The sequence below is a fragment of the Hyposmocoma kahamanoa genome, unplaced genomic scaffold (genome assembly GCF_003589595.1).
Source record: "Hyposmocoma kahamanoa isolate Upper Pololo Valley unplaced genomic scaffold, ASM358959v1 92, whole genome shotgun sequence".
In the NCBI taxonomy this organism is placed as follows: domain Eukaryota; kingdom Metazoa; phylum Arthropoda; class Insecta; order Lepidoptera; family Cosmopterigidae; genus Hyposmocoma; species Hyposmocoma kahamanoa.
This window is the reverse complement of record NW_020654748.1, coordinates 5,191,525-5,218,509: the sequence shown is the minus strand read 5'-3', so window position 1 is coordinate 5,218,509 and position 26,985 is coordinate 5,191,525. Positions and strand designations below refer to the sequence as shown.

General features: G+C 35.2%; 2 protein-coding genes across 2 annotated transcripts in view; both read right to left on the bottom strand.

Moving 5' to 3' along the window:
• LOC113236489 overlaps positions 1-15,958 on the bottom strand; it is a 38,818-nt gene extending 22,860 nt beyond the window's left edge. Inside the window, exons 1-2 of the mRNA XM_026472582.1 lie at positions 15,307-15,958; positions 10,324-10,426 (exon numbers count right to left, since the gene is read on the bottom strand). Coding sequence (XP_026328367.1) covers positions 10,324-10,420 — 97 coding nt within the window. The 5' untranslated portion in view covers positions 10,421-10,426; positions 15,307-15,958. The remainder of the gene's footprint in view (positions 1-10,323; positions 10,427-15,306) is intronic.
• Positions 15,959-23,692: 7,734 nt separating this feature from the next.
• LOC113236813 overlaps positions 23,693-26,985 on the bottom strand; it is a 409,563-nt gene continuing 406,270 nt past the window's right edge. The window contains exons 20-21 of the mRNA XM_026473010.1: positions 26,048-26,224; positions 23,693-24,866 (exon numbers count right to left, since the gene is read on the bottom strand). Of these exons, the coding sequence (XP_026328795.1) occupies positions 26,081-26,224 (144 nt within the window). The 3' untranslated portion in view covers positions 23,693-24,866; positions 26,048-26,080. The remainder of the gene's footprint in view (positions 24,867-26,047; positions 26,225-26,985) is intronic.

Sequence of the window (26,985 nt, the reverse complement as noted above, 5' to 3'; positions counted from 1 at the left end):
AATATAATTCTAAAATAAAAATAATTCTAAAAAATCTTTTTCATTTTTCAATTGCTCCTTAAGGATTTGCTTAAACGTATAGATATAAAATAGCTATAGTTAAAAGAAGGTAAGTGTATAGCAATGTTACGCGACCTTATTATTACATAACAACACGTACATACGTTTGTCTGTACCGACGTAGCCCTGACACGCTTCACTGGCCTGCAAGTAAACTAAGGAGATTCCTTATGTGGAAGTGAATCAAATGACCCCTATGTTTCAACAGTTAACAACTGTTCACATTGATAGTAACATCTCAAATGTTTACTACCTTACTTTATGTCATCTGTACCAACACATACACGGTTATTCTTTTGCAACCTAAAACCTTGGAACATTAAAATGTGGACTCTGAACAACTTGCCTCCTCCTATAAGAAACCTAACGTCGTCACGGGCTTTAAAAAAAATGCAAACTTTGGCTACTAGGGAGGCAGTATTCGGTTAGTAATTGGATGTAGCTTCATCTATCCATCGTATGTACTCGTATACGTGGTTTAAACCAACATTTTTCGTTTTGTATTTTTTATGTGTACTGTTCAGCCCCATCCAAACTTCAAATCAGATTGTTCTAAATTGCTATATTGTTATATTGAATGACATAGATACCAATATGTTTATAGGTTCAAGTCGTAAATGTTGTTTGTGAATTATTTAGTATTAATCGCTGTTTTGTTTTTGTAGAGTTGGTGGAGATGGGTCACATAACTCATATTTCAAATGTAGCAAGTTTATTCAAAAGGGTGGGGTCTGAAAAAAAGCTTAAACTGAGACTCCTACCTCTTTATCTACTATACACGACGTAATTTAAAGATAAACTTGTATATTACTTTACTCATTGTAGATAAATAAAGTTATTTATTATTATTATTATTATGAGAGGCTAAACATTGGGACGTAACCCAAAATCTCTGAACACGTCATTTCTATCAGTAAATAAAAAAACTATTGTTTTACGACTTACTTGGTACTTGGTGCAACGGGCTGGTGTCCGCATGATTTAAGACTTACTCGCAAATTTGTGTGGAATATTTATTGCACTTATCGAAAGTCGTAGCTGTTGATTTTAATAATTGGAATGTCTAGTACGGGTTGGAGGCTTCACATAGTCGTTACTACTTGTAATGCACACTGTGCCCCCTGACATACGTCCAAAAGAGGATTTGCGGCACTCTTGCCATGTTAATGCAAGTGGACTACGCAATCAGCTGACCGACCACTGTTGGTACTGATTTATCTGTCAAAGTTTAACATTGATTTAACCTGTAATTCTAAGCTGGAAGAACAGAATAATAATACCACAGGGCTGTTTATCGCCTTGCGCGAAAAGACTGCCATTGTCTTTTCGCGCACTTGACTGTTTATATATCATAAAGAAGTTACCACTATTGAGAGGCAAATAAGTCACAAGCCAATGATAAAGTTACCTACATAATGCGAAGTGTAAATTTTGGGAAACTGACCATTTATATTATTATGCATATTTTATTGCTGGTGAAAAATATGGTAAAATTTCTATTTCATGTTCAGTTTCATTACATACTTTATTCTTATTTACATTGATTTAACTACGATTTAACTGCCTCCGTGGCCGAGCGGTTACCGTGCTGGAATGCGACGCAGAAGTCCCGGGTTCGATTGCCGGGCCGGGAGAAATATTTGTTTGGCGTACATTTATTTCTCTCGTGAGTTTGTATGTAATATGTGGTTGGCTAAGTGTGTGTCCATGGCACCGGTAATACAGGGTTTCCCAAGTGCGGGGTATAAAAATATTTTAAAAAATCACCTTCCCAAAAATTTTACTTTTCGTATTGTATCGTTTTATTATTGAGAGTGTAATGTGACAATTTGATACAGAGAAAGAAGGCAGATAAAGTTTAAAGAAGCTTTGTTAAAAATAGCAAGTATATTTAACATAATTTCTAATAATAATATCGTCGCCTTAGAGTGACAACCTCGCATACGCGTTTTCACATAGTTCGTTTTTACTGATTTTTGTTGAAGAAAAACTCATAAACTTCTTGCTCAAATATATTAAAGTAATACAGTATCTGAAAGAGGTATTATTTAACTAATAAAACTAAAGATATTATTTAATTAAAATGCTAACTACAAACATTATTGCATGTACTATACATTTTACACCACATTTTTATCTTCGACCTAAAAGAATAAATAGAAATCATATAATATGAGGTATTCACTCTAAGACGTCGATATCTGCTTGACTAGCTCATAAGGAATGCAGAAATGTCGAGCCCACAAAATGACACTACATTTTTGGGTTTGGTTAGAGTACGATGTATCATTTCTAACAACGTTGCATCATTTCCGTCTCAGTCGGCGTCTGGATTCCACCAGCCTGCGTCGAGACAAATGTTTATTGACAATTTTATTATGGCCGCTATTAAACGCATACCGGTACTTCTTAATAGCGTAAACATTGATAATACTGAGCAAAGGTTTTAGTCATATTTATGTTGATCACAGCTTACGCATTGATTCTTAATGAATGTATTTGATTTATTCTATCAATTTATACTTCCCCACAGCTACGCGCTAAAGGAAACAAAATGTCACTTTTCGATAAAAAAATTCAAAATCAAAATTTGTACAAACAAACATCGCTTTCTGAGCCTGTACTCATAAGTTAAATTTGCGTTTGGACCGTTTCTAGTTCGTTGTTTTGTGACTCACCGAATTCACTTGTATTAAAAAGTGAGAGTGATTTTAACCACGTTCAAATCAAAAATCGTCCTTAATGTACTGGTTTTAGAAATGCCTAAGTTTGTCTTAATGGCTCTTACAAGGGCAAGGCTTCCCCTCATCCATTTCAATAATCGTGATGTTGCGCAACTTCCGGCCCTACAACTGACAGATAGAAGGCACTTTTTTATGGTATTCCAGTCAGACAGCCCACATAACGTAAAATGATAACCGCCTCCCATTGACAATGGCAATACGACATAAGAAGTATATACTTAATATCTCTAAGGCGTTACCGGCAACTGGCCTCAAGATCTAAGTCTGTCGTGAATGTGATTACGCTGTCTCTCCATATCCGTAAATCCATTCCTGAAGGAATAGGTATCGCGGTGGAATCCATCCAGGTCGAGAAGTTAAAGTAACCGTACGGGTGTGACGTAATTTGGGTTCGGTTTCGAATACGACTAATTTGTTGATCGATTCAGTTAATGAATAAAAGTTTAATTTTAATGGTTAATTAAAATTAAAGGCAATCGTACTACATAAAATCGAATCGGTTGAAGAGAGTGAGTTATCGTGAGGCCAGAGTCTCACGATAATTCACTCACAAAGAACCAGATTCTTTATAGAATTAAAATGTAAAAATGAGTTACGACTTTGTGTTCTCAAATTTATCTGCGTTCGTAAATTAAAATAATTTGCAACATAAAACGATCTCAAGAAAGGTCAAGTGAAAATGTTACAAAACTTTTGAGTTATTAACATTCTTAGCTTATTAACAAGAATGCGTGGTGCATGTATTCATATCGAAAGAATCGCGGAACGAATTGCTAATGCACGAGTTTCTAAAGAAACTGAGGATCGGCATTGTCGGTATTTAATTTTACGTACTAAGTGAGTACTATGTTTAAGAATGTATAGAATGCAGTACTTCCACTATAATCATAATCGGTGCCGGGTAAGACCGTTTATTATGACTTCAAAATAACGACGTTATGTCGACTATGTTGAGGCCCGTTAACGATTTAACTGAGAAAAGCTGTGTTATATCAACCAATGTTTCTTTGTTTTGACTAAGTGGCATGGAGATGTCAAAACAACTATTATTGGTTAATGGAACAGTTCTTATTCTCTTTACTTTGGTAGGTAATAGGCACGAGACTGAAACATAGCACACAGGAATGTTTACTGCATTTGGCTGTCTGCATGTCAGAAACATGATATAGTAAACTATTTTTAACCAAAATTAATTGAAAAATTTGCTACTATTGTACGACAACAAATAGGTACCAAAAACGAAGTTGACGATTTTATTATTGACATACTCGCAGTCCAATGAGGCCCAATTTGTAACATAACAGCCATGAAAATTCAATGATGAATTTTATAGTGGATACTATTTCTAGAGACTTGCAGAAAATGAAGTATAATTATCAAAATCATGCTGTAGTTAACTTTAATGTGACTCATTTTTTAACAACTTTACTTATCGGCACTGTGAACGTCCTATGATAAAGAAGCAAGGATATGTTTCATGTATAAGTTGTGAAGTTGACGTAGATCTTGAGGCAATATCTACGTTACCTATCTTAAGGTCACTAAATAGACTTTACCACATTTACCCAAGCAATTGTACTCAGATAATACATTTACAAAGAGCTCACAAAAATGGTTGCCCCTTCATAGCTGCATGTCACAATGAACGCCATTTAATAGTAAATGAAGAAAATGTTGGACGACCAGAGGGCGGATGGAGTCAAAGAGCTATTAGCGCTAAATTGAGACCGATGGTTGAGTTAGAGCCCTGGCTACCGAAACTTGTTTACTGCACAAAATTCGACGACGAATGAATTACAGTCATTTACGAAGAAAATGTTGGACGAACAGCGGACGAATGGAGTCAAGAAGCTATTAGGGCGAAATTGAGAATGATGGGCAAGTTAGATAGTGTCCCTAGACGCCTTAGCCGTCGTTTATTGAACAACATTTTATGACAAACTGTGTCAATTAACAATAAATTCACAACAATACAAAGGTTATTGTAAATACACAACGATTTTACCTTAACTTGTATGAAAAAAAGAGGATTAATTTCACCTGTAAGGATTAATTTCAGTGTCCTGTGACAATTTAAAAAGTATAATCGATGAGTTTTACACCAAATAGCCCAAAATGTTTCTTTGGTAAATTTTCTCGCGTTGGTGTATCAAAGTGTACATATCATCTAATCTGTTGATATCTGTTACAGTAAATATCAGCAGATTAGGTCGTTTTGAAACGACCATATCTTCTGATACTGCAGATTTAAAAAAAAAACAGAATGATGGCGAATGGACGTGAACAAGGTGCTACTAATGAATAGAAATAAATTTATTACGTGTTCATCATGTAACATAAAGTGAACCGGTAGGTGCAAAATAAAAAATGACAGTGAAGGGAAAGACATCAATTGCGACCGTAACTGGACCCAAACATAAACAACCGTCGGTTTTAAATAAACGTTTCTGGGATTCGCGTGACGTATCATCGTTTGCGAACCGTATCTTGGTCGTACACGGAATGAGAGAGAATGCTCCGCATTTCCCGACTATTGTCACACAAGGAGGAAAATGTAACGATGAACTTTGTCGTAACTTAGACATTATCGTAATTTTCATCACACTATTGCTTGGGTATAACTTGGACAGCGTTTTGTGCAGCGAAATGAGAATGCGAATTCGTAAGAAAATAAATACCTACTTGGGTATACCCATTTACTTTTAAAGAATTCTGGCTTTTTTCATATTAGGTACACGTAGGTGGTAATGTATTCAGTGCTGACAAAGTCTTTACGTAAAGATCGTGGAAATTACAAATGCCACTCTTTCCGATTTGGTATAGAGCGGTCGACATCTATCTATAGCTGCCGAGACATTTTCTCAGGCGTAGCCTGTTAAACATTTCTAAGTCAGATTCGATTTAGACGTCCATTAGACCTGCTGACAAATAGATACGAGTAGCACGCTGTTAATTGAGCACATAACGTCGCTCGTTAGCGAAGTCGATAATTTCGATCAGACAATACGCGAGACGCCCCGAATAGCTGGAATAACATCTCTCGCTTCGGTGCCAACGAAATGGAATTCGTTGCCATTAGAAATTCTACTCTACGTGATGACTTCATTGCAATCGGGATGCCTTTTACCAACTGTCGCGGCGACGCGTGAGTCCCACCCCGCGTGTCACTGCAACACGCATACGCATTTTTGCGATCGCCTAACCGCTCATTGGTGTCGGAATTTATTACTTTTTAATATGCTTTCATGTTTGTAAATGTTGTTTTTTTTGCGCATTCAACAGGTGTCAACTCTTTGCATACTAATTTGCGCTGCAAAAAATGACACGTTAATTAATGATGTTCCAATATTTGGTGAGTAAAGAGAAATCTGATTAAACTACGGTTCGCCACATGTCTGTCGTAACAATTGCGCAACGCTCATACATAACTCATAAATAACGTACAGAACCGATTTACCCGAATGTTCATTTTACGATCCCTGAGAATAATTTTTATGTTGACAACAATAGTGATATGGTTGCATATCTAAGAATGCTCGTAACTGTAGTCCGCAACGCAACCTACATTCTGCATTCTTTTCGAAACCGTAACACGCCTCTGCGTTCCGGATATACGAGTAAGCTCATGCTACAATCACCCCAATATCATTCACAATAAAACACATTTTGACTCGAATCATCCGATAGAATGCCAAGCATTGCATTTCTAGAGAGCTGTAAAACTCAGTACAAAGTAGTTACTTATGAGTTATGATTGATAAGTTGATGACCGCGTCTAACCGCCGACCGCGTGAAACGTGTGTGTGTCTTGAAAACTAGCCACATTTTTGTGAAGGAGGCAGTAAATGGGTATCGTTACGGCGTTCGACGTTTCGTTCGGTCGGGCAGCGGAGTAGAGAGCACGGTCAAATTCCTGAACGCTTTCTCTGGTGGCTGAGGCGGTCGCAGCACGCGGCACGCATGCCTTTGCGCCGACGACGCCTTCACACGCAGCGCACCGAAAGTGAGCGCCGATGCGCCGTGTGCGCCGCTGTCAACACGTTGCATAATTATTCGCGATCCGACCATTGTTTGTAAACACTCAATAATAAGAATCACATCACTGAACAAATTGCGTGATCGTATTTTGATTAGATTCGCATACCAAAAGTTCCTTATTGTCTCGTTACGATAAATAAATCAACTTTACGTCATTAGTGTCAATATACTCATTTTTGCGTAATTAAAACTCGTTTCAAGATGCAGTTCGCAAAAAATTTGGGTCAGAATGCGGATATGTTATGGAGGGATGCAAGCCGGAAGAGCTGTTGTCGTGTTGGTCGGCGAAATTCACGCACTACCATTTTCCAGCCACCCGTAATATTGTTGCGGCTGCTCTTGGAAAGCCCTGCTTTCTCAACGAGATTTAAGTTATTGTCATTTCGTTGAAGAGAAAACTCCTCTTAAGGAAATATCACAGTGCGGATTTAAATTTGATTAAAACTGACAACAATATAGCATTAACTCTAAAGTGTATTTTTTCAGAATACTTATATGAAAAATTAATTACTCACTTCCCGTAAAAGATTATTAAAATTTATGTTTTAACATCAAAACAATTTTCTGCTTGCCAAATTATATTAAAATATAAAAGGGAAACAATTATTTTATATTTTTGAGCAATGATAGTTTTGTCCAGAATTTGCTCACAAAAAGTTTGTCTCATTTTGAGTTAAGTAGATATCTTTTGATTGTTTATCATAATATTCTAATGACGTTTATATTGATAAGTAGCGATTCAAATTTCAGCAATAGTATAGTGTAATAAAGGTTCAGCAATAGTATAATCTTAAATTTCGCATATTTTGAGTCACAACACTTATTGTAATAGCAGTGCGACATGTGGACACTGCATAAAATGAAAAAAAAAAATAAAACCTATTAGAAAAGCAATCGTGCCCTCCTTGTCATAACTAACACATTTTCATTTCGGTAACTTTCAACTTTTATTATCAACTACAAAAATGTCAATTACGCTAATATTCAACAATAAAACTGAAACTAAGTAAGATATTAAAAAACCGATTAGAGGGGGTTGTAGATCTCGTATCGTCTTGCCGATCCCAGATATGTTAATAACTGAATTTAGCTAAAATGTCGATTACGTTAGTTATGACATTGACAGCAAAATTGTCAACCATATTATTGCCTAAATGAAAAGTCAGTTTTGTCCAATGTACCCGGACGTGCTGGTCGAGTGCGTTTCGCCAAAAAAGTTGGTAAAAACAGGCGTGACGGTCATTCCGGCAACGGCACCGGCGGCGTGGAAGCGAGCCAATGAAGGCTTTATCGCGAAACCAGTTCGAGTCGACAATGGATTCCATTGTGACTTATGTCGGAGCCGTGAATCCGCTCGCCGCTGTACATTCTTTGAGCAATACTTCGCGTTGAATGCAGTGACCGCAGGTAGTCAGTTTTAAGCTATTGTAATAACGATATATTAATAACAAATATTATATTGCACCTATAATGTAAAGATAACATACTGCTATACTATATACCAAAAAATGTTTATATTTAAATAAATAACAATTAGACACAGAGTACCAATTATATTAACATCTCTCAGCACCGATTTAGTCAACCTTAATTGAGAAAAATCGAAATTAAACAAAACGGATTTTGTTGCCAAGTAGAAACGGCTGAAGATTTAAAAATTGTAACAGTACATTGATTAGATTGAAGGTTAATAAATAAAAAATCTTTTTCAACTAAAGTTTAGTAAACTTATAAGTTCGCATAACCCTACCTCGTACCATTCGACAAACATATATTAGAAGAAAATTAAAACAAATTCATGAAAAAAATGACAGTCGACTATTTTTTCTTTAAATAAGATATGTAAAATAATCGGCCATATTAAAAAAAAACACTACATTATTTTGGGGACTACTGTTCCGATAAACGTTAAAACAACGAGATTGTACCTGAATGCTTAATAGATTCAAGACGTGTTGTTAAGATCCAGATTCCAACTAAGAGCCTACTAGCAACAACTACAACAAAAAAAAATTACGACATGTTTTAGAATTTTGATAGGATCACAAAAATTGGACGAAAAAAGTTATGGCGTAACGCATAAAATCACAAGAATTTTTAGAAACTAGCTATTGGAGCGGTCACAGTGGACTGGACGGTTAAACAATGTCAGCTGGAATCTGGAATGCGACCCGCCTACAAGGCCGCGAGCCATCTTAGTCGTAGGGTTGTCAATTGTATTCATGCTAAGATCAAGTGTTTTCATTAAGAAGAACCGCTACCAATCGAAGAGTTAAAATCCTAAACATAATATTCTAATATGCCGATTACAATTCAAGTACATAAATACGAAAAGAAGTTTCCTAAAGAAAAAGTAAAATTCAAAATCTTTATACTAACGTCTTTGTTTATGTTTAATGTGGTTTAATTTAGTTTTTATTTCATTTGTGATTTATGTTTTGCATATTTGTGTCTGTTTTGTTTCTTTTCTATTCTTGTGTAATTTGTGGTAGTCATCATCATCATATCAGCCGGAACACGTCCACTGCTGAACATAGGCCTCCCCCAAAGATTTCCAGACCAGCCGATCGGACGCGACGTGCATCCATCGGTTACCCGCCGCCCTTACCAGGTCATCCGTCCATCTAGTATGGGGCCGTCTCACTGAACGAGCTATGTGCTATGTCGGTGACTTTCGTTCTTCTACGGATCTCCTCATTTCTGATTCGATCACGTAGAGAAATACCGAGCAGTGTAGTAGTCAAATAAAAGTTAAAGATGTGAAACTTTATATATATTTCCAAAAATATACTAAAGGAATCTGGTTTTGCACGAACCAACACACCGAACCTAGTCGCTTAGGAGACCAAGGGTCGTATTCCAGAACTGTACTCAATGCTCAAGTCAGGATTTGAACAAACTTGAGTATGATTTCAAGCACTGGAAATACGACTCTAATGGCAAGGAGTTGAGTATGATTTTAAGTGCTCACTGCAATACTCAAGTCCTGACTTGATTATAGAGTAGAGTACTAGAATACGACCCCTAGAGATTAAACTTGGTAACCCTATTTAGAATACTCGCAAGTCATCGGCAATCGGCAGCTGAATTATATCTCATTCCTTACATTGATACTGATTAATAGACATCGTTCGATGCGTGCTCTAACGTATGCGGATTAACTAATAGAGTCGCGCATATTTATTTAATTACATTCTTTCAGTCCTACGCACCTGACAGAGTTACGTGCAGCTCTGCTAGATGTTTAAATAAAGCAATTTTTTTTTTAAACGCTCATGAATGTAGAGAAAGGTGTAATTAAATATGTTATGATTACAGTATATAAAACGACTCGTAAGCTAATAAAATATGTACAGTCGGTGCCTTCACTTTAGTCTCCACTATTATTTGTATAGTACTTAGTACAAATAGTTGATACATAAGTGAGGGCACCTACTGTACAGTAGAGGTTGAAATTGTGGATTATAAAGAGTATATTTACCAAAGCTATCTGAATCACTGGCAGGGTATGCGGGGCATGGTTGCACCATAGTTGCTGCACGTGATAACACGTCCAATGCTGATTCTACCTTCTCCATGATTACCTGTGTACAAGAATATGTGAATTTATATTATACAAGAATAAAGACGTCTAATTTTACAGAGATATTAACAAGAAATCATACCAATGACAACGAGCATGAAAATAAATTCGCACCTTTTTGCCAATAATAACTATGATGTATTCAAACCGAACTGCGATAACAAAGAAAACAACCGAACTTGATCTGAAACTTGTGAAATATAAATAAGTTTAAACTGTTTTGTACGGAATGTCATTGTGAAGACTTAATTAGCATTTAGTATCGCTTTGTAATCATCCATGTCTGGACACGTAAAAACATTTGGCACTATATTCAAAATGGCGCAGACGGTAATGTGTAATCATGCAAAATACCGAACCGGTGGAAATTCCTCGAGAACGTAAACGACTAGACGTCAGATAGACGATAGCCGAGCCGTACGAGTTCCACGTAAATAAGAGGAGTCAGATGATCAAACAAAGAATTGTGAAACGTGGCGAATGGCCGCATACCACGAGCGGTCGGGAACGCAGCCAATGGACCACGCTATCGCGAACCGAGCAACGCACTGCCAAGCACCACGAAATATGATTTACTGACATGACCCATTACCTCGCGGCTTTATTTTACGAAGCGAAGTAATCAGTGTCTACATAGCTGATTGTAATGGAATGAGGAACTACCAAAGACAAACAACAACTTCGTATCAATACGTGTTAATGAAGGCAGTTAGTCTGATAGCATCTGTACCTTAGTGTGCGGCGTAATGAATGGTAAATCAATAACACTGTCCATTAACACGTCGCGTTCATATGAAACTATTCAATAAAATGCAAGGTTAATTCAAGCATAGGTATCTGATGCATGACACTGGCCAAATATTGTGATAATAATACACGAGATTCGCATACTTAAAGCGGCATACCAGGCTAAATATTTTCTGACGGTCACGCCAATACAAACAAAAACGTTGTTATTGCTCAACTAAATAGTTCGATGCGGTCTACAATGGAATTTGAATGATAAAACGTAATGTTAGACTAATGATAATAAAATACAGAACTCGATTAAGTACATTCCAAACATACTTCGTAAAGAAATTGGGCTGATGAATCTTAATGAGTATAATGGATGTCATATTCCTGGAATGTGAAGATGTATAATGTCATTAGGTATACTTTCAAAAGCTGAGGCAAGATTTTTGTAGCATTCTTACACGACCATGGAGGTGTCAAAGAAGGGACGGTAAACAAAACCGTTGGAACGACGAGTGATGGCTACGTTAATAATGAGGAATTTGGTACATTAACCACAATAGAATTTTTCTGGCCGGAGGCGGAGTCACGAGTTCGGTCGGAGATGGTATGCCGAGCCTTACACACTCAATAGATCATTCGACACATACTTTGATGGTCACGAAGCCATTTGATGGACTAGAACAGCGCAGTTTAACTGCCGATCATTGACATTATAATCATACGTGAATTTCATTACCATATAGGCAAACTAATGAAACTTGATGAAAATAGAAACGAAACTCAAGAAAAACGAAATATGTATAAATATGGATCAAAGCTTTACAAATATTTATCACGCAATTTGGTAGACAGTTATGATTGGATAATTAAGATATGGAGAGCAAATTGTAAACACAGGTTTTATGGTAAAGTTTACGATATTGAATATAAAAAAAGAGCTTAAACTTTGACATGCGAATAGTGTTAAATATTTTCTGCTATGTAACGATTCTAACAATCGCGAACTTGATATTTAATTAGAAAACGGTGACGTGATATTAAAATTTAAATGTTGATTGAAATTAAGATGCCAGCTGCACGGCATCTGCTTCACTGTTCGTGTTATCGTGGGGTTTAGTTTTTTTTTACATAATTACTATTACGAGGTGAATTCTGAAGTGCAATTCACTTGTTGATTATAATGGTTTACGTAAACGACGTGATATAAGAACTGATAAACAAATATTTTTGGAATTTATACAACGCTTAAAAACCTTTGTTCTTATAGTTGAATTGAACAATACCTAAGTATATGAGTTTTTTGTTTTTACGCGTCGTCGTTTAAAAGTCTGCAGTTTACGAAAATTCTTATCACCTGCTGTTTCTAAACGAAAACCACATGGTGGTCGAACCTTGACTTTCCCAGCGTTAAAAATAATAATCTATTTAGGTCTACGTGTAGCTGTTTAAAAATGTGTCCTTATGCCGGGGCCATAAGATTGGAAGTTGATTTGAGTAGGAATGCCCGCATTTAGGGTGCATGTATTCTTTTACGACAGCCGCTACCCCTGCTGTGCGCAGACGCACGTGGCTACAAGGGGACGATGGGAATGCGGCAGATGTTCTATTAACTTGTGGGGTTACCCGAATTTTTACAGTGTGTATATTTATAGATGCCAGCTCGGGTATAAGCGAGGAAGATTTTAACAGTGAGCGAAATTTTTAACTATATTAATTCATTCGCTTTAGTACGTACGTATTAAGAACTGTTATTTTAATCCTGTGGAATCAGTAGCGCGAGAACGAGATTTTTAATATTTTATTCAATAAACTCGCAATTTAATACCCATTCATGGACTCTCACATAGGTATACAACAGTGGCTTATAATGTTTAGGAGAGTTGAAAGGAAATTGTGTTCGAGAAACAGGGTACACATAAATTAAAATTAAATTCTTAAAAGAGTCTTAATTTTAATTTAATACAAATAAATGCAACATTACTCTAAAATTAAGCGAAATAATAAAAACAGTTGGAAAAGAAACTAGTTTTTTCGGATCTAAATCGCATATTATATTTGTTTTATAATCAAACCACCGTTTCGGACACTTTACAGGTCCCATTGTCACGGTTGACTAGGTCACGTCAAGCCCGAAACTTTGGTTTGTTTGAAAACAAGCATATACGATTTAGACCCGAAAAAATATTTTCATTTCCAATGCGTAACAATCTCGAAAACCTAGACTCGGTAAATAAAAACACATGAATAGTATTGACGTTAGTGATGGTCGTGTATTGATATGCGTGACGCTTGCCAATAACTAAGTAGCTACAATAGAATGTCAAAGTAATGAGTTAATTAACATTTTGCCTCGAGTATTTGTATGTTAATCATAAATGGAGTGGTCTAAGATCATTGTTATTTAAGTGAGTTCAAAGAAAGGAGGCTGTGATAAACATGCCACATGATTTCGACCTAATGTGGATAAAAAAGATTAAATCCGATTTTTCGCAAAGCAATTATCTTTGTCATAACTATAGTCCATTAGTTTAGGTACTTAACTAAATGTAAACAATCTTAATACATTTTTTTTATTGAAACATATGCTTTACAAATCAATACATATAAAAATAGGCATGCAATTTCATATGAGGCAAGTATTTGTATTTTGTATTTGAACGTAAGTAAAAATAGTTGTATAAATGTATATTTCATTAAATAGACATCTCAAGATTGTTTACATTTAGTTAAGCACCTAAACAAACGGACTATAATGCATTTTGGTAACTTTCGAGATATTGGATAAACTAAATAAAGTATTAAAAAAAAGAATAAAGAAGGTTGTATATCCATTTCGCTGACTCCAGGTAATGTGAATAAATCAAGTTTGCTAAAAATGTCGATTAGGTTAGTTAGGATAAGCAGGGCAGAATTAGTCTAGTGCTTCATTAATCAAGGAGGTAGAAGGCACGAGGTATTAAGCATTTATGTTATAATTATAAACATTTGGCAGGCGTGGGGTCTATTACGATTTAAAACATTTTTAATAACATAGCCTCTCACTAATGAATTAAGAACTCGGTTTGGCACGGTCAAGGAAAAATCAAGCTTGACAAATGAGCACATGAAGCCTAATAATGGTGCGTCTGGTTCCGGCGCCTGGCACAGATATTTGATCACCAGCGTCAAACATCATGTGTTCTGGACTGTACTTACATTCAGGTACACATGGATTTATTTTTAGAGGGTCCCGTGGTTGATAAATATAATTAAGGGGAATTCGTAAGGGGAGGCTATACACCCAATGTTGCCAACGTTACAAAATAAAGGTTCGGCAATATTCGTCGTCTATCGTAAGTCTTTGTTGTACAAATCAAATTTAGAATTGGGAGCGCGGGGTCACATTGGCTAATCGGCCGAGGTTTTATCGAGCTCTTATCACCGCCGCGTGTGGAATACAACTAACGGCTGTCGATTATACAACAGCCAATATAACTTGAAATCTGAAAAAGAGGTTTATTTCAAGTGATATTGTGCATTATAAATATTTATGAAAACATTACAAATATGTATACGTCGAACAGTTTTTGTAGCTAACTATTATGTAGGTAGGGAATGTTCTATTAATAGGAGTAAAAACCACATGTCAGGGACCAATATATTACGGTTATTGGTATACACAGCCGCCGCTTCAGTTCGCGCATATCGCTCGCATTCCTCACTATTATGTTCGCAGACTTTAGTTCACGATGATGCGCTGTACAATGTACAATTGTACACCGACTTTGTGAAGCGGCGAATTTTTTGCGCCTTCGTCAATTAAACCGGTAGGTAGTACAGTCGGTACTTACCTACTTACTCTTGAAGTTACGTGTTCATAATGATAGTGCTCGACTTTTTTTTAAATACTATTGGCATAATATTTTCGATCATGTGCTTTTAAAAAATGCATTATTGAGGTGGAATTTTTAAATACAGAAATAGGTTACTTATACGCAGGACTTTTGTTTATTGACATAAAACAAATGAATGATGGCGCATGCCTACTTTGGCGATGTTGATAATAATCAAACATTGCATTAAAAAAAAATACTCGCGTGTTACCCAGATGCAAATTGCGTTTATAAAGAGAGAATCGAATGTGAAGAATTTAAATTGACTTACCAAAGAATCGTCTTCCCACGACGTTTCACAAGTTGACCCAACGAAGGAATGATTGTTTTCTCACCATACAACGCGAACGTTAAACTGTTATACACGAGCGGAGTTCAATTAGTAAATATTACAGTACCCCAACCTTACTGAAACTTCATAACAGTGTAACCAGACCGGCAAACTACAAAAATCAATATGTTTGCAATCGCAACAACTATACAACGCGGTTTACGAACAAGACTAGTTATTTAATACTTAAAGCGCAAAAGAAATCACTTTATTCTGCCGTTTATTTATCCATTGTCCGTCAAACACTATTATTTGTTGTGATTATAAAAATCCAACTATCGCGCCACAGCTCTGTTGACGAAATAGTCGCGTTTGACATTTGAGCCGAGCCCACTACGATTGGAATCCGAGGAATGTCAAATATTTTTAGTGCTGCCATCTATGCTACGGAATCTCAATCATCACAAAGGCGGGTACACTGGAGTCTTCGATGCCTTTTGCTGAATTTCTAAACTCACTGTTACTTGTTTAAATGACGACAAAATTTGAATAAATAGTGAAATATCGTTAAAGATATTTTTTTCTGTGCTAAATTTTATTTCTTAAGCGACGTAATTGTGGATTTAAGAAAGTGCGGCGCGTTCGCGAATCCGTTGGAATGCGTCCAGGTTAAGGCCGCCTCTGAGGGACGTCAACGGCGCAGGCGCGGTGGCAGGCTGGTGCGGGTTATCGACACACCGCGTGGAGGCGAGGGCGGCATTCTACCAGTCGCAGTAGGTCTACACTGCGCATGTAGCGTAACTTCGCTGTGTCGGTTTAGTAATTCCATTACAATTTAAAATTTTAGGGGATTATATCTTTCAGATTTCCCGCGATGTTGCACCTTTATTGCGATACAAACAGACCTTTAAAAGTTAAAAGCAGAAGTAGTATAAGTAGGCATAATTTGTAGTGTCGTTATGCAAGGAATGATTGTAATTTGTATCAAATTCTGTATCAAACACACCAAATCTACAATGAAAGGTACAATACAAAACGAGAGTTCGACTAAAAAGACTGGTTTTGAATCGCAGTTCTATAGTCAAACATTACACGCAACGCCATCTACACGTTACTTTTATTACTAAAGATGCATTGCAGCATTGTGATTACAACTTGGTACCTACCGTAAATAATGAATTCGTAGATGTCGCTTTAACAATTTTTTGTGGAATTTGACTTCATGACACCATTACAAATAAAAAATAATATTATAATGTTTCTCTTAAAGTCGACCCACGAATTTATATTATTATTTTGTAAAATTAACTAAATAACACATATTTAATTTCATATATTTAATAAAAAATTAAACACGTTCACCTGTAGTGTCGGTCTATCTTCTAACTGTCTTCTAACCAGAAAGAGGTTTAGGGTCGTATTCCAAAACTCTACTCAATACTCAAGTCCTGATTTGAATATTGCAGTGAGCAATGAAAATCATACTCAAGTCCTTGCCATTAGGGTCGTATTTTCAGTGCTTGAAATCATACTCAAGTCTGCTCAAATCCTGACTTGAGCATTGAGTACAGTGGCATATGACCCGTAGAGCCATGTTAATGACATTACTAAAGTTTTATGTAAGTAGGAACGCAATAAGAAAATAAAAATATTTACATGACACAATCTTTATTTTAAATCTAACACAACGTTTCATAAACCTGTGAAATAAACCAACAACGCTCCTTATTTTAATGCACCGTTAACAGAAACCAAGCGACAATATTTCTAAACGAACATTTAGAATTTACCCATATAGGCAAATATTTTATGTGAATTGCATTATGCACATTACAGTCAATAAACAACTTTTTGTTGTAGGTTGATCAATGATTTTGATCGTGCCATTCCTTTTTCACAAATTGACGTTCCTTTTCCTACCTACTTGAGACCCTGTTACCTCCCAGATGTCCCTTTGTAATATGTAGGTAAATATCATTCTTTCATAAAAAGTTTTAAAGTGTTGTATTTATTGTAGATGCTTACCTATTTAAATTTTTATTCTGTGTACTGTTCTGAACCTTGTTTCTTTAAGTCCTTCTAAAAAAATTCCTTTTGTTTTTGGTTCTAACGCTTTCCGCGAGGAAACAATGAATTAAAAATAAAAATTCTTAATCGTACTGTAATAATCCGTTTCATCAACTGCAATGGTGTACTGTAGTTTGATTTTGTTTTGTTACGGCGCGTGTACACGTAAAAAATTTGACGTGTCTGCTGCAGAAAAGATGAGAATGGTCTTGTATACGGCAAGAACTTTGTCGAATCTAGCCACGAAAATATGTCGTGTCAGGGGTTTACTCTCGATCTCCGTCCGACATCCGTCCGAAACAATTACTGCCAAATAAGCAATACTCAAGTAATGCTTATTTGGCCAATCAAATGAAAAGACGCGTGACGCGAATGAAGCTTCATACTTGATACTTGTCTTTTAATTCTAAGGTCTACAGGGGGTTGCAGACAAGAAAATGATGAGTATGTACACGATACGAATGCTTTCGGGCAGACGAGTGTAGGGTAAACGTGTCAGTGCATTAACGAGTCTACTAATTATTTTTCTTCCATTATATGTAGGTGCATTACGATTGCAAGATAAATGTATGCATAAATCATATACTACCGAAGTATTTACCTAATAATAATTTTAAGAAATGTATACTTAAAATTAATATTTGTATTTACCGTATTAATTTTTTTCTCTATTTGTCATTTCTTAAAAATCTTCCTTAAGAATAATAAATTTTTATCTCCATACCTCAAAAGTACGTCGTTTATCTTCATAAATCTGTAAGGTTTTGTCGTACAATACGGGTCTTCCTCTACTAAACTTATAAGCAAATCATGCATTTTATTAGTCGCAATAAAATTAGTGGTGCAACAGTGGTACTTTGCAACACCAGTCCACGCGCATAAACGTTCGTTTACTGACAATGCGCCCCATACAATAGCGGCAGAGCGCGTCGTGTCGGGGGCAGACAAGATTTATCTTCTTGTCCGGCGCCGAGGCAGTGTACGTAGTTCGTGTGTAGAAACGACACGAATTCTTGCATAGATCCGGCGACTTTTCTTAGCGTGGACACGCGCCCTTACGATTTTCTTTTGTTCTCTCATTGCAGTTTCATCATTGGAATTTGAAGTCATATGTTTCAGGCCAGTACTAATACTGGCGTAAAACATATGACAGTACTAATATTTACTAATAAAAATCCCAAGTCTGGTATTAAGTGTGTACCAGCTGAGATGTCACTGATCGTCGGTATCTTGAATGATACTGAATATTGATGTGCACTAAGCACTAAGATCATATCGATCCTGCACTTAAGGTGGAGTTATTTGTGGGCCTTATACTATGTTCTTTATATGAAAACAATTTGAAGTTAGTACAAATATTCTCAGTTCTTACCTACAGGTGTAAGTGCAGCCTTAGAATTTCATCCTTTTCTTTAATAATACAATCATTTTCAACCAGTTTTTTATACAAACATTTCAAGGCCAAAGGTAACATTTTATTTGTATTATTATTTGTATACATACTCAAAACCCAATAATGTGCATAATGCTTAAAGTAAACCTAAGGTCTGTGTGGCTTACAGGTTACAGAATAGCTCATTGAATAATTCGTGTATTAACAAACAATGGACATGACCTTTCTTCAAAATGCATACCAAACTTATGAAACTTGTGCGTGGTTTATTTTCAGGAGTATAGAAAAATGTACCTAAGCTATATTTCTTCCAAGATAGAGTAAAATGACAGTTCAATGCGTGAAAAAGTTTGTCAGGCTACAAGTAGCTAGTGATTAAAGTCGATAAGTATTCCATGGGCTATTGCCTAAATATTGGTTACAACAAATGATGGAACTTGTCTAATTTCAATATAAATTACGAATAATTAAAACGTCTTATACATTTACTTTTTTCTGAAAAATTGTGTCTTGAACTGTTGTCAACAACTACTTGACTATTTGAAACTACTAAAACAGGCAACACCGATATCGTAATTTTACTCCGTCTTGACAAAAATATAGTAGGTATCTATAATTTTTCATTAACACAATCTGATCTTGGAGTTTACTGTAAGTAAAACAAAATTTCATCCCTCTGTTAGCCAACTGCCGGGGATTTAGCGATATTTTAAGGGTTGCACTAATTTATAATAAAACTTAAATTAAAATTTAAAAAATAATATACTCCAACAAGTCAATAAAGTAATCATCTTTAAGCTAACAACTCGTTGAGACCAACTAAATGGGCGCATGCACGATAGGTCTACTGTAAATGGTTGAAGACTTGTACCCAAACCTTCAGCCTGCAGACTGTTCTAGTCGATCGGACAAGTGACTGAAACTCCAGAAATAATCAGGAAAAGAGCTGATGATCTTTAAATAGCTGAACAAATGTTCATGAAACGTAACTGAGAACCTTCTTGATCAATAGGTTCAATTTATATTGCGGCGGAACGGAATAGGACGGAAGTGTCAATTTCGCCTCGAGAATACTTGAGCATTCGCGAGCTTTCTCGCGACTGCGCGTTGAGGCTGTAGTATTTCTTGTCTCCGCGCTACTTCCCGCGGATTCGCCAGCCGTCGCCGACGGCAGCTGCGGAATTCTCGCAAAATACTCGAGCATTCGCGAGAATTCCGCGGAAGTCGTGAGACGTGATTTTTTGCTCGTATCTAGGTTGGTACGTTACATACATAATTGACCATAAAGTTCATTACGCCATGCACAATATCATTACAAAATTCGCTTATATTCCGTTCCAACGCAATATAAATTGAGCCTTCAAATAAAAAAAACCGCGTTGAGATCAGTCCATCAGTTTAGGAGCTACGCTGCTACGGACAGTTACGCAGACAAAGGCTTCACACTTATAATTCCCCTTTTTTTGCGGCGGAGATTTAAAAAGGTAGACAAACGACCGCCGTTCTCATCAACTGAAAAGTAGATCATGTAAAACTGCTCTACTTCAAAAGAGTGTAATAGTAATGGCTACGAAGGTATATAAAAAACTTCCACTTGAAATTAAGAATTGCAACGATTGTGCAGAATTTAAGAAATTATTATTTAATTACCTAAATGATAGGACCTTCTATAATATTGAAGATTTCTTATAAAATTTACATTTCATATTATTAAATTTGTTATTGATCATTTTACTATTTTATTATGTTTCATTAGTATTAGGTTGCATTGATTGGACTGCATGATTATAATATTATTACAAATTATTGCATGAGAATTACTAAAACTAAGAAAACTTTGTATGCCATAAGGCGGATAACAGTGATTCAAAATTCATTCTTGTAACAACGTTATAACCTGTGTATTACAAAGAAATAAATGATTTGATTTGATTTGATTTGAACGACGATCAATGGATAATGATCACTTTGAATAGAATATTACGTATGTTTTGCTTAGTTATGGCAAAAATATAAGATACCGCCGTTAGTGAAGAGAGTTGGGATTTCTGTACAGAGTAGGTAGACGAGTGCACTTGTTTCGGTACATAAATTGAAGAAAGGCCAATATGTCTAATTATATTAACTAATTTGATCACGTGTATGTTACTAAGATATCGATTTAGTTACTTTATAAAACATCCTACTTGGGTATCGATAAGAAAACCTATTTCTTTTGAAATTATTGCTTAACGTAAATGTGAATACGCAAGACAAAATTCCCTGTACTATGAGTACTCAGAACACACATCAGAAGCCAATTTAGTATAGTTCCTTTACCAAGTTGACCATATCGGGTACTGAACCCGAAACCTCTCATCTAACGCTCATAGTATAAGTGTATCGACGTCGCCAAAATTTACGTTTATCAATTCTAACTACTTCTTTTTTCGTGTGGTACAACGATCTTGTATTGAAACAGCTGTACTTCCCTACATACAGTTTAGCAATCCATAAAATATATGGGCAATAAATGTTTTGATTTTAAAATTATTATACTTGGGATTGTAGAGAAGATATTATTTTGTTTTGTTATGAATCATTTGCAATAAATATACAGTCGAGTGTACCCCTATGACGACTTATCACAATAATAAACATTAGGTAATAATTTGGTTCCATTTTGTATTAGGTTTTCATACTCTTAGGCATTTCTCTTAGGGTATATAAATCATCTGGAAACTATAGATATTTTTAGATAAATATTTTCTTTTTTAATAATTTGTTATTTGTTTCTGTGGCAAGGGTAGGCACTAACACACATAGACACGTATCTATACGTATATATATGCCTATTTCTATTGTATACATTTACTTTATTAGCCATCTGAGATCTTATCTCATAATTCAAATGACAAAATACTTATAATTGTAATTTTATACTACGAAGCTGTGCTTACCCAAAAATATGGCATTTTCTATCTAAACTTGACGAACTATGACCGTTTTCTATGTATAACTTAGACATTTACTTATTTTTACTTTATGTTGGTATTTCTGGAATATTTGGCAAAAACAATGTTTCAATTATTATAATAAGTTTACTTACTTGTCATAAAAGATAAAAGCTATAATTTCTTCAGTTTAAAATAAATAAATAATTTATATATAGGTAAATACTTTTTTGTATAGTATATACCGCATACCGGCTTTAACACTGACGCAACTCAAAAATGACAATCGTGGGAAGTAAAATAAATTATTCTGCCGGTCGCTAAAAGCGACATTAGCTAACTTCAAACTGGGTAAAGTATTGCCATAATTTTATTGAAAAACGGAGAAGCAGACAAGTTTCTGCATGTGCTTACTACAAAAACATAATTACTATTATTTTTGACTTGTGACGCTGTTGAAGCCTGTGTGCAATATGTTAAATCGCCTTAACTTGTATATAAATTTATTTAGGTTACTCTATGGGTACAATAAAGTTTAATACAACATTCGTAGTAATACTTAAAACTTCAAGGGGACGGCTCTTTTTTAAAAAAACTATTTGAAAATTCACAAGAAATTGAAATAAAGAGGTTAATATACGAATAACCTACAGTAATTTGTCTAATTGTATTTTGGTAGTGTTGCTACGTAAAGTAGGTACATATTTGAAGAAGAACTATTGCATAAAATGTAATTACTTAGCATTGAGAGGGTGTTGCAATATGTAACACGTGATACTACACTATTCATGCTATTGTACTGGGCACAGCAATAAAATTATGGCTAACGTTAACGTAATATAAATAATATATAATGATCCTAATAATATTATGTAGTAATTAAGACCTTTAATATCAAATCGAAATAAAATAAAACCTGCTCGGGAAGAAAATCGTAGGCCTTAAAACGATTGTGAAATATTGAAAGACTTTTAATTCTTTCACGGGGATGAGGGAGATAAATAAATATTTTTATAAACCACAATTAAAGCCATCTGTCATGTGGAAACCACAGTTGTGATTCATTAAAATTTGCATTTGCATGTTAAGTGACTCCATGTAGGTTTTAACACAACTAATAAAAATGGAAGTAGTTTAATTTTCTACTCCGCGAACCCAGTGATGGTTAAATCGTGCAAAATATTTAATTTACTTCTATTTTTATTAACATGGACTTCCGCAAAGTAACGCCTGAATCTATTAATTATTTAAAACAACTTACAACAAAGATGTTTTTGGATGTTTTGCTTACGATTGTCTTCCTCGAATATTGTACCTCTATAGATACGATAATCTAAGAAAATTCAAAATTCTATCAAGGTGCCTAAAATCTATCTAATTCTCTCTAATATATTCAGTTACTCAAAGATTTTAGGAGGTACTACATAGACATACTGAAAGTGAAGCAAAGAACGGGATCCTATTTCAGTTAAATAGTCATTAAATTGTTAACAGTCATTATATATAAAGCTTTACATTATATTAACTAAAACCTGTAAATTAATTCGTTACATTAATAATAAAATATATTTATGACAAATAGTAATGTACATATTTTATAGGCAATCTGAATGCATAAGAATTTGTAAAAATATATACTTGGAAGTAAATATTACATTACGCATATTATATGCATAAATGTGTAAATAGAATATATTAAGATTAAAATGCAAAAAAATTTAAAGTTTTCAAAATCCAAAACTTTTTCCGTATAGTGTCTAACTAATCGATTTTATATTATATCACAATAAATTAATAATAGTAAACGTTCAAAAATGATATGTCACAAGTTCTAATCTGTTGGACCGAGACACACGTGAAAATTTTACAATTAAACATTAAAAATGGAAATAGATTTTGTTTTATGTAGCACAAATATAAAATATTACTTATATTGGTGCTATCTTTAATGTTTAAATTGGTATAGTTGAAGAAATATTATTTGCACCGATGAATGATATCTCTTATCCTTTCTATTACAACAGCGTAATAAAATCATTAACACTTCTTTTACTCAAAGCATACATAGACATAATGGTCTTGATCCATCGTACGAGTCATGCATACGCTAAATGCTTTTTCTGAATTCTAGTTTTGCATTATTTCTTTACTAATCAGGTCTTTTTTTTAAACCTTTAATTAGGTCGTAAAATACCGACTGCCGACTCTTTTCTTGCTAATTCAACAAAGTTAGTTCCGCATAAAGAATGTCAAATTTAGAATTAAGTGCCAATGCGTAAAAGTGTTTAAATTAGTTGTTAGCACCGTACAAACGGCACGGGCGTTACCGAGACGGTTCCCTTTCCTCCTTTGTCCTAAGACGAATCGGTGCAAATTATATTTCGCCAACTACAAAAATTTTACGCGATATCTATAATAATTTTTAAAAGCGGTAGTTTATACCACAATAAAATTACAAAATAAACAGTTTGGTGTAGCTGGAGCTGGAGGGACCAATTAGAAAACAATAGTAGGTCATTTAATTTCACATTAATCGTCTCAATAACTACTTTTAATAACTATGATATTTTATATGTGAATTAATCACTGACATTGCACCTACGCTACTATCACACAATGTGTGTGTAATTTGTTTATACTACGTACATATATTACGGCACTGTGACAAGAATTGTCAATTTGTAAATACCTACGTAATTATCATAAGGGTTCCATCCAAAAGTCTTGTCATAGTGCCAAGTTTACGGTACGAATTTTGCCATGGCAATAACCGTTAGCCAAAAAGGTTATTACAAAAACAATTGCCTCACGAAAAGTAAAGGCCGGTCACGGGACATCAACGGTCTTCTTCCATCGTCATCCTGCGCGACTCCTGCACATGGCATCATTCTCAAAGGCCTTGAAGATGAACTAGCGCCACATCTGCGACATTGTGTTCTTCTCACATCCAACGGTCTACGCCACCACCACAGTCCTTCATCATAATGTTTTTCTGAAGTTGAGGCATCACTCTGCGAGCTGTGTGCAACGGGTCTTACGTAACTCGGTTGAGGTATCCAAGTGTTGCTATACCATGACGTTTCGCTGTCACAAGGTGTCACTGGGGCGCTTCTTACAGTTTTCTGTGGGTAAAACGGTATCACTTCTTCTGTTAGCGAACCGCGTTTCTGAAAAAGGGCGTATCAAGGATTTTAGTCTCGATATTCAGTTAAGACTTTTGGAAATAATGTTCACTCTATTTCATTGTTGAAAGGATCTATTATGCTTAACGTGAGCGGGACACTCCCGCTTTTAAGCTTTATGTCCCGTTGTTCGCAAGATACTAATGCAATGTCCCGCTTTAACAAAACAAGACAGACGTGACATTTTTTTTTGAAAATAATGTTCATGTCAATTATCTTACAATGAAGTGGACGATAAATCCGATAATTATAAAAAAGTGACATGTTTCAATTTTAAAGTAGAGGTCTCCTGCCCTGCATCCTATACATTATGTTCTCTCTAATTAGTATACAAATAGCACTCATTGTGATATAGTATATCATATCTTCTTAGAGTGTGTATAATTATGGGACAAAGCTGAAAAAGCGATGTTTCATAAAGCCCAGTATGTAACATTTTCTTATCTTCCCCAAGCTCAAGGGAAGCTAAATTGTCATATACATAGATTAGTTGATGTAGGAATTAAGAGAAGATAGTAGACGAAATTTAAGGAGCCTGTCAATATGGGAATGACATCATCTGATTAAGAAACAACCTAAAATAAAAAGAATATATAAAAGAATACAAGTAACATGGATAAGATAGGTACTTGAAAACTGTTTCAGCGACGGCTACAAACTATTCATTTAATAAACATAAAAAACATTTCAGAAAATAAAATAAACAAGTGTGATAACTATTTATAGTAATAAGTACAACTTAACATCCCAAAAATCCATCAAAGTTCTGACACTGTTGTACATTTTACTGTGTGAAATAAACATTTTGTGTTGAAATTGTATCATCATCAATACGTCACACTGTTGAACATGGGTTTCCTCTTAGAAGGGTTTTAGGTTAGTCCATCGCATTGATCCAATGCGGGAAGGCCACTTCAAAGGTTTTTAAAAGGTTGAGAATGAAGATGTGAAAGGAGTTCGACATGCAAGATAGTATATCACGATATTTTCCTTCATCGGTACCGAGAAGTACTACTTTAAATATTTCCAAAACTTAAATGTTATCTTAAAATACATGACGCCACAGACATTACAACCGTCGACCTCTCATATTTTTATCATTATATTCTTACCACAACATACTAAGTAGTAAGGGGTTCCCGTGTGGTCAAGAGCAAATAACTTACCTTCAAACGAGCGAACTGCGGCAGTTTGAAGCGTCACACCTCCTGCAGAAACTTAATCGGACAGACACCCTGCCGGTTATCTCCTGAGCGGATCATCACCATGCCGTCAACCTCATCACCTTCTTGGATGACGATTTGGTCACGGAGAAGCATTAGGCCGTTGTCGCCATCAGATACCTGGAATCAATATTTATTAACTTACATCAAGTTTGGGTAAGTAAAATATGCTACAGATACATTGACTTACAAATAAATGGACGACAGGTCTAATACAAAAAACACGAAAAAAATGTCCCAAGTCAACCTATTTAAACGTAGTGGCATATAAAGGAATATGAAAAAGCTAAAACGTTGAATTTAAATTGTAATGTCATCGCAGTACTGTCTAATTTTGCTTGCTTCGCTGTCAGTCGAACAAACGAAGACTAAAGTGTGAATGACGCCCTGTATACGATTTTAACGCCCTATAAGTTCGGACACTTTTTAGCGCGGACCCGACGTCCATATAATTGTAAGTCAATGTATAGATATTATTTATTCATATAATAAATATTGGTATTAAATGTGAACCCTGTGGCACAGCTGACTGTGTACGTTACGTGCAAGTTTCATAATCACTTATTGCAACTTATCAAGTATTTTTTTAAGAAGTTGTTCTGTAAGATTAAGAAAGAGTGCATGGACATGGTAAGCTTTCAGTTTTAATCTCAATTAGTACAATATAAACCCTGTTAAATGTTTTGGGACAATCTTTTGTATAGAACTATGACGCAAATGATATCATTATTGAAAAAGTCAATATTTTCATTGCATGTCCGGTAAGCTTATTGTTTGTTCACGAGTCCATGAGATAAGATACTATGTGACATTTTAAATTTGCAATAGCATATATGTTTACAGAATTAAAAATTCACGCAACCGTATTAATAAACAAGATT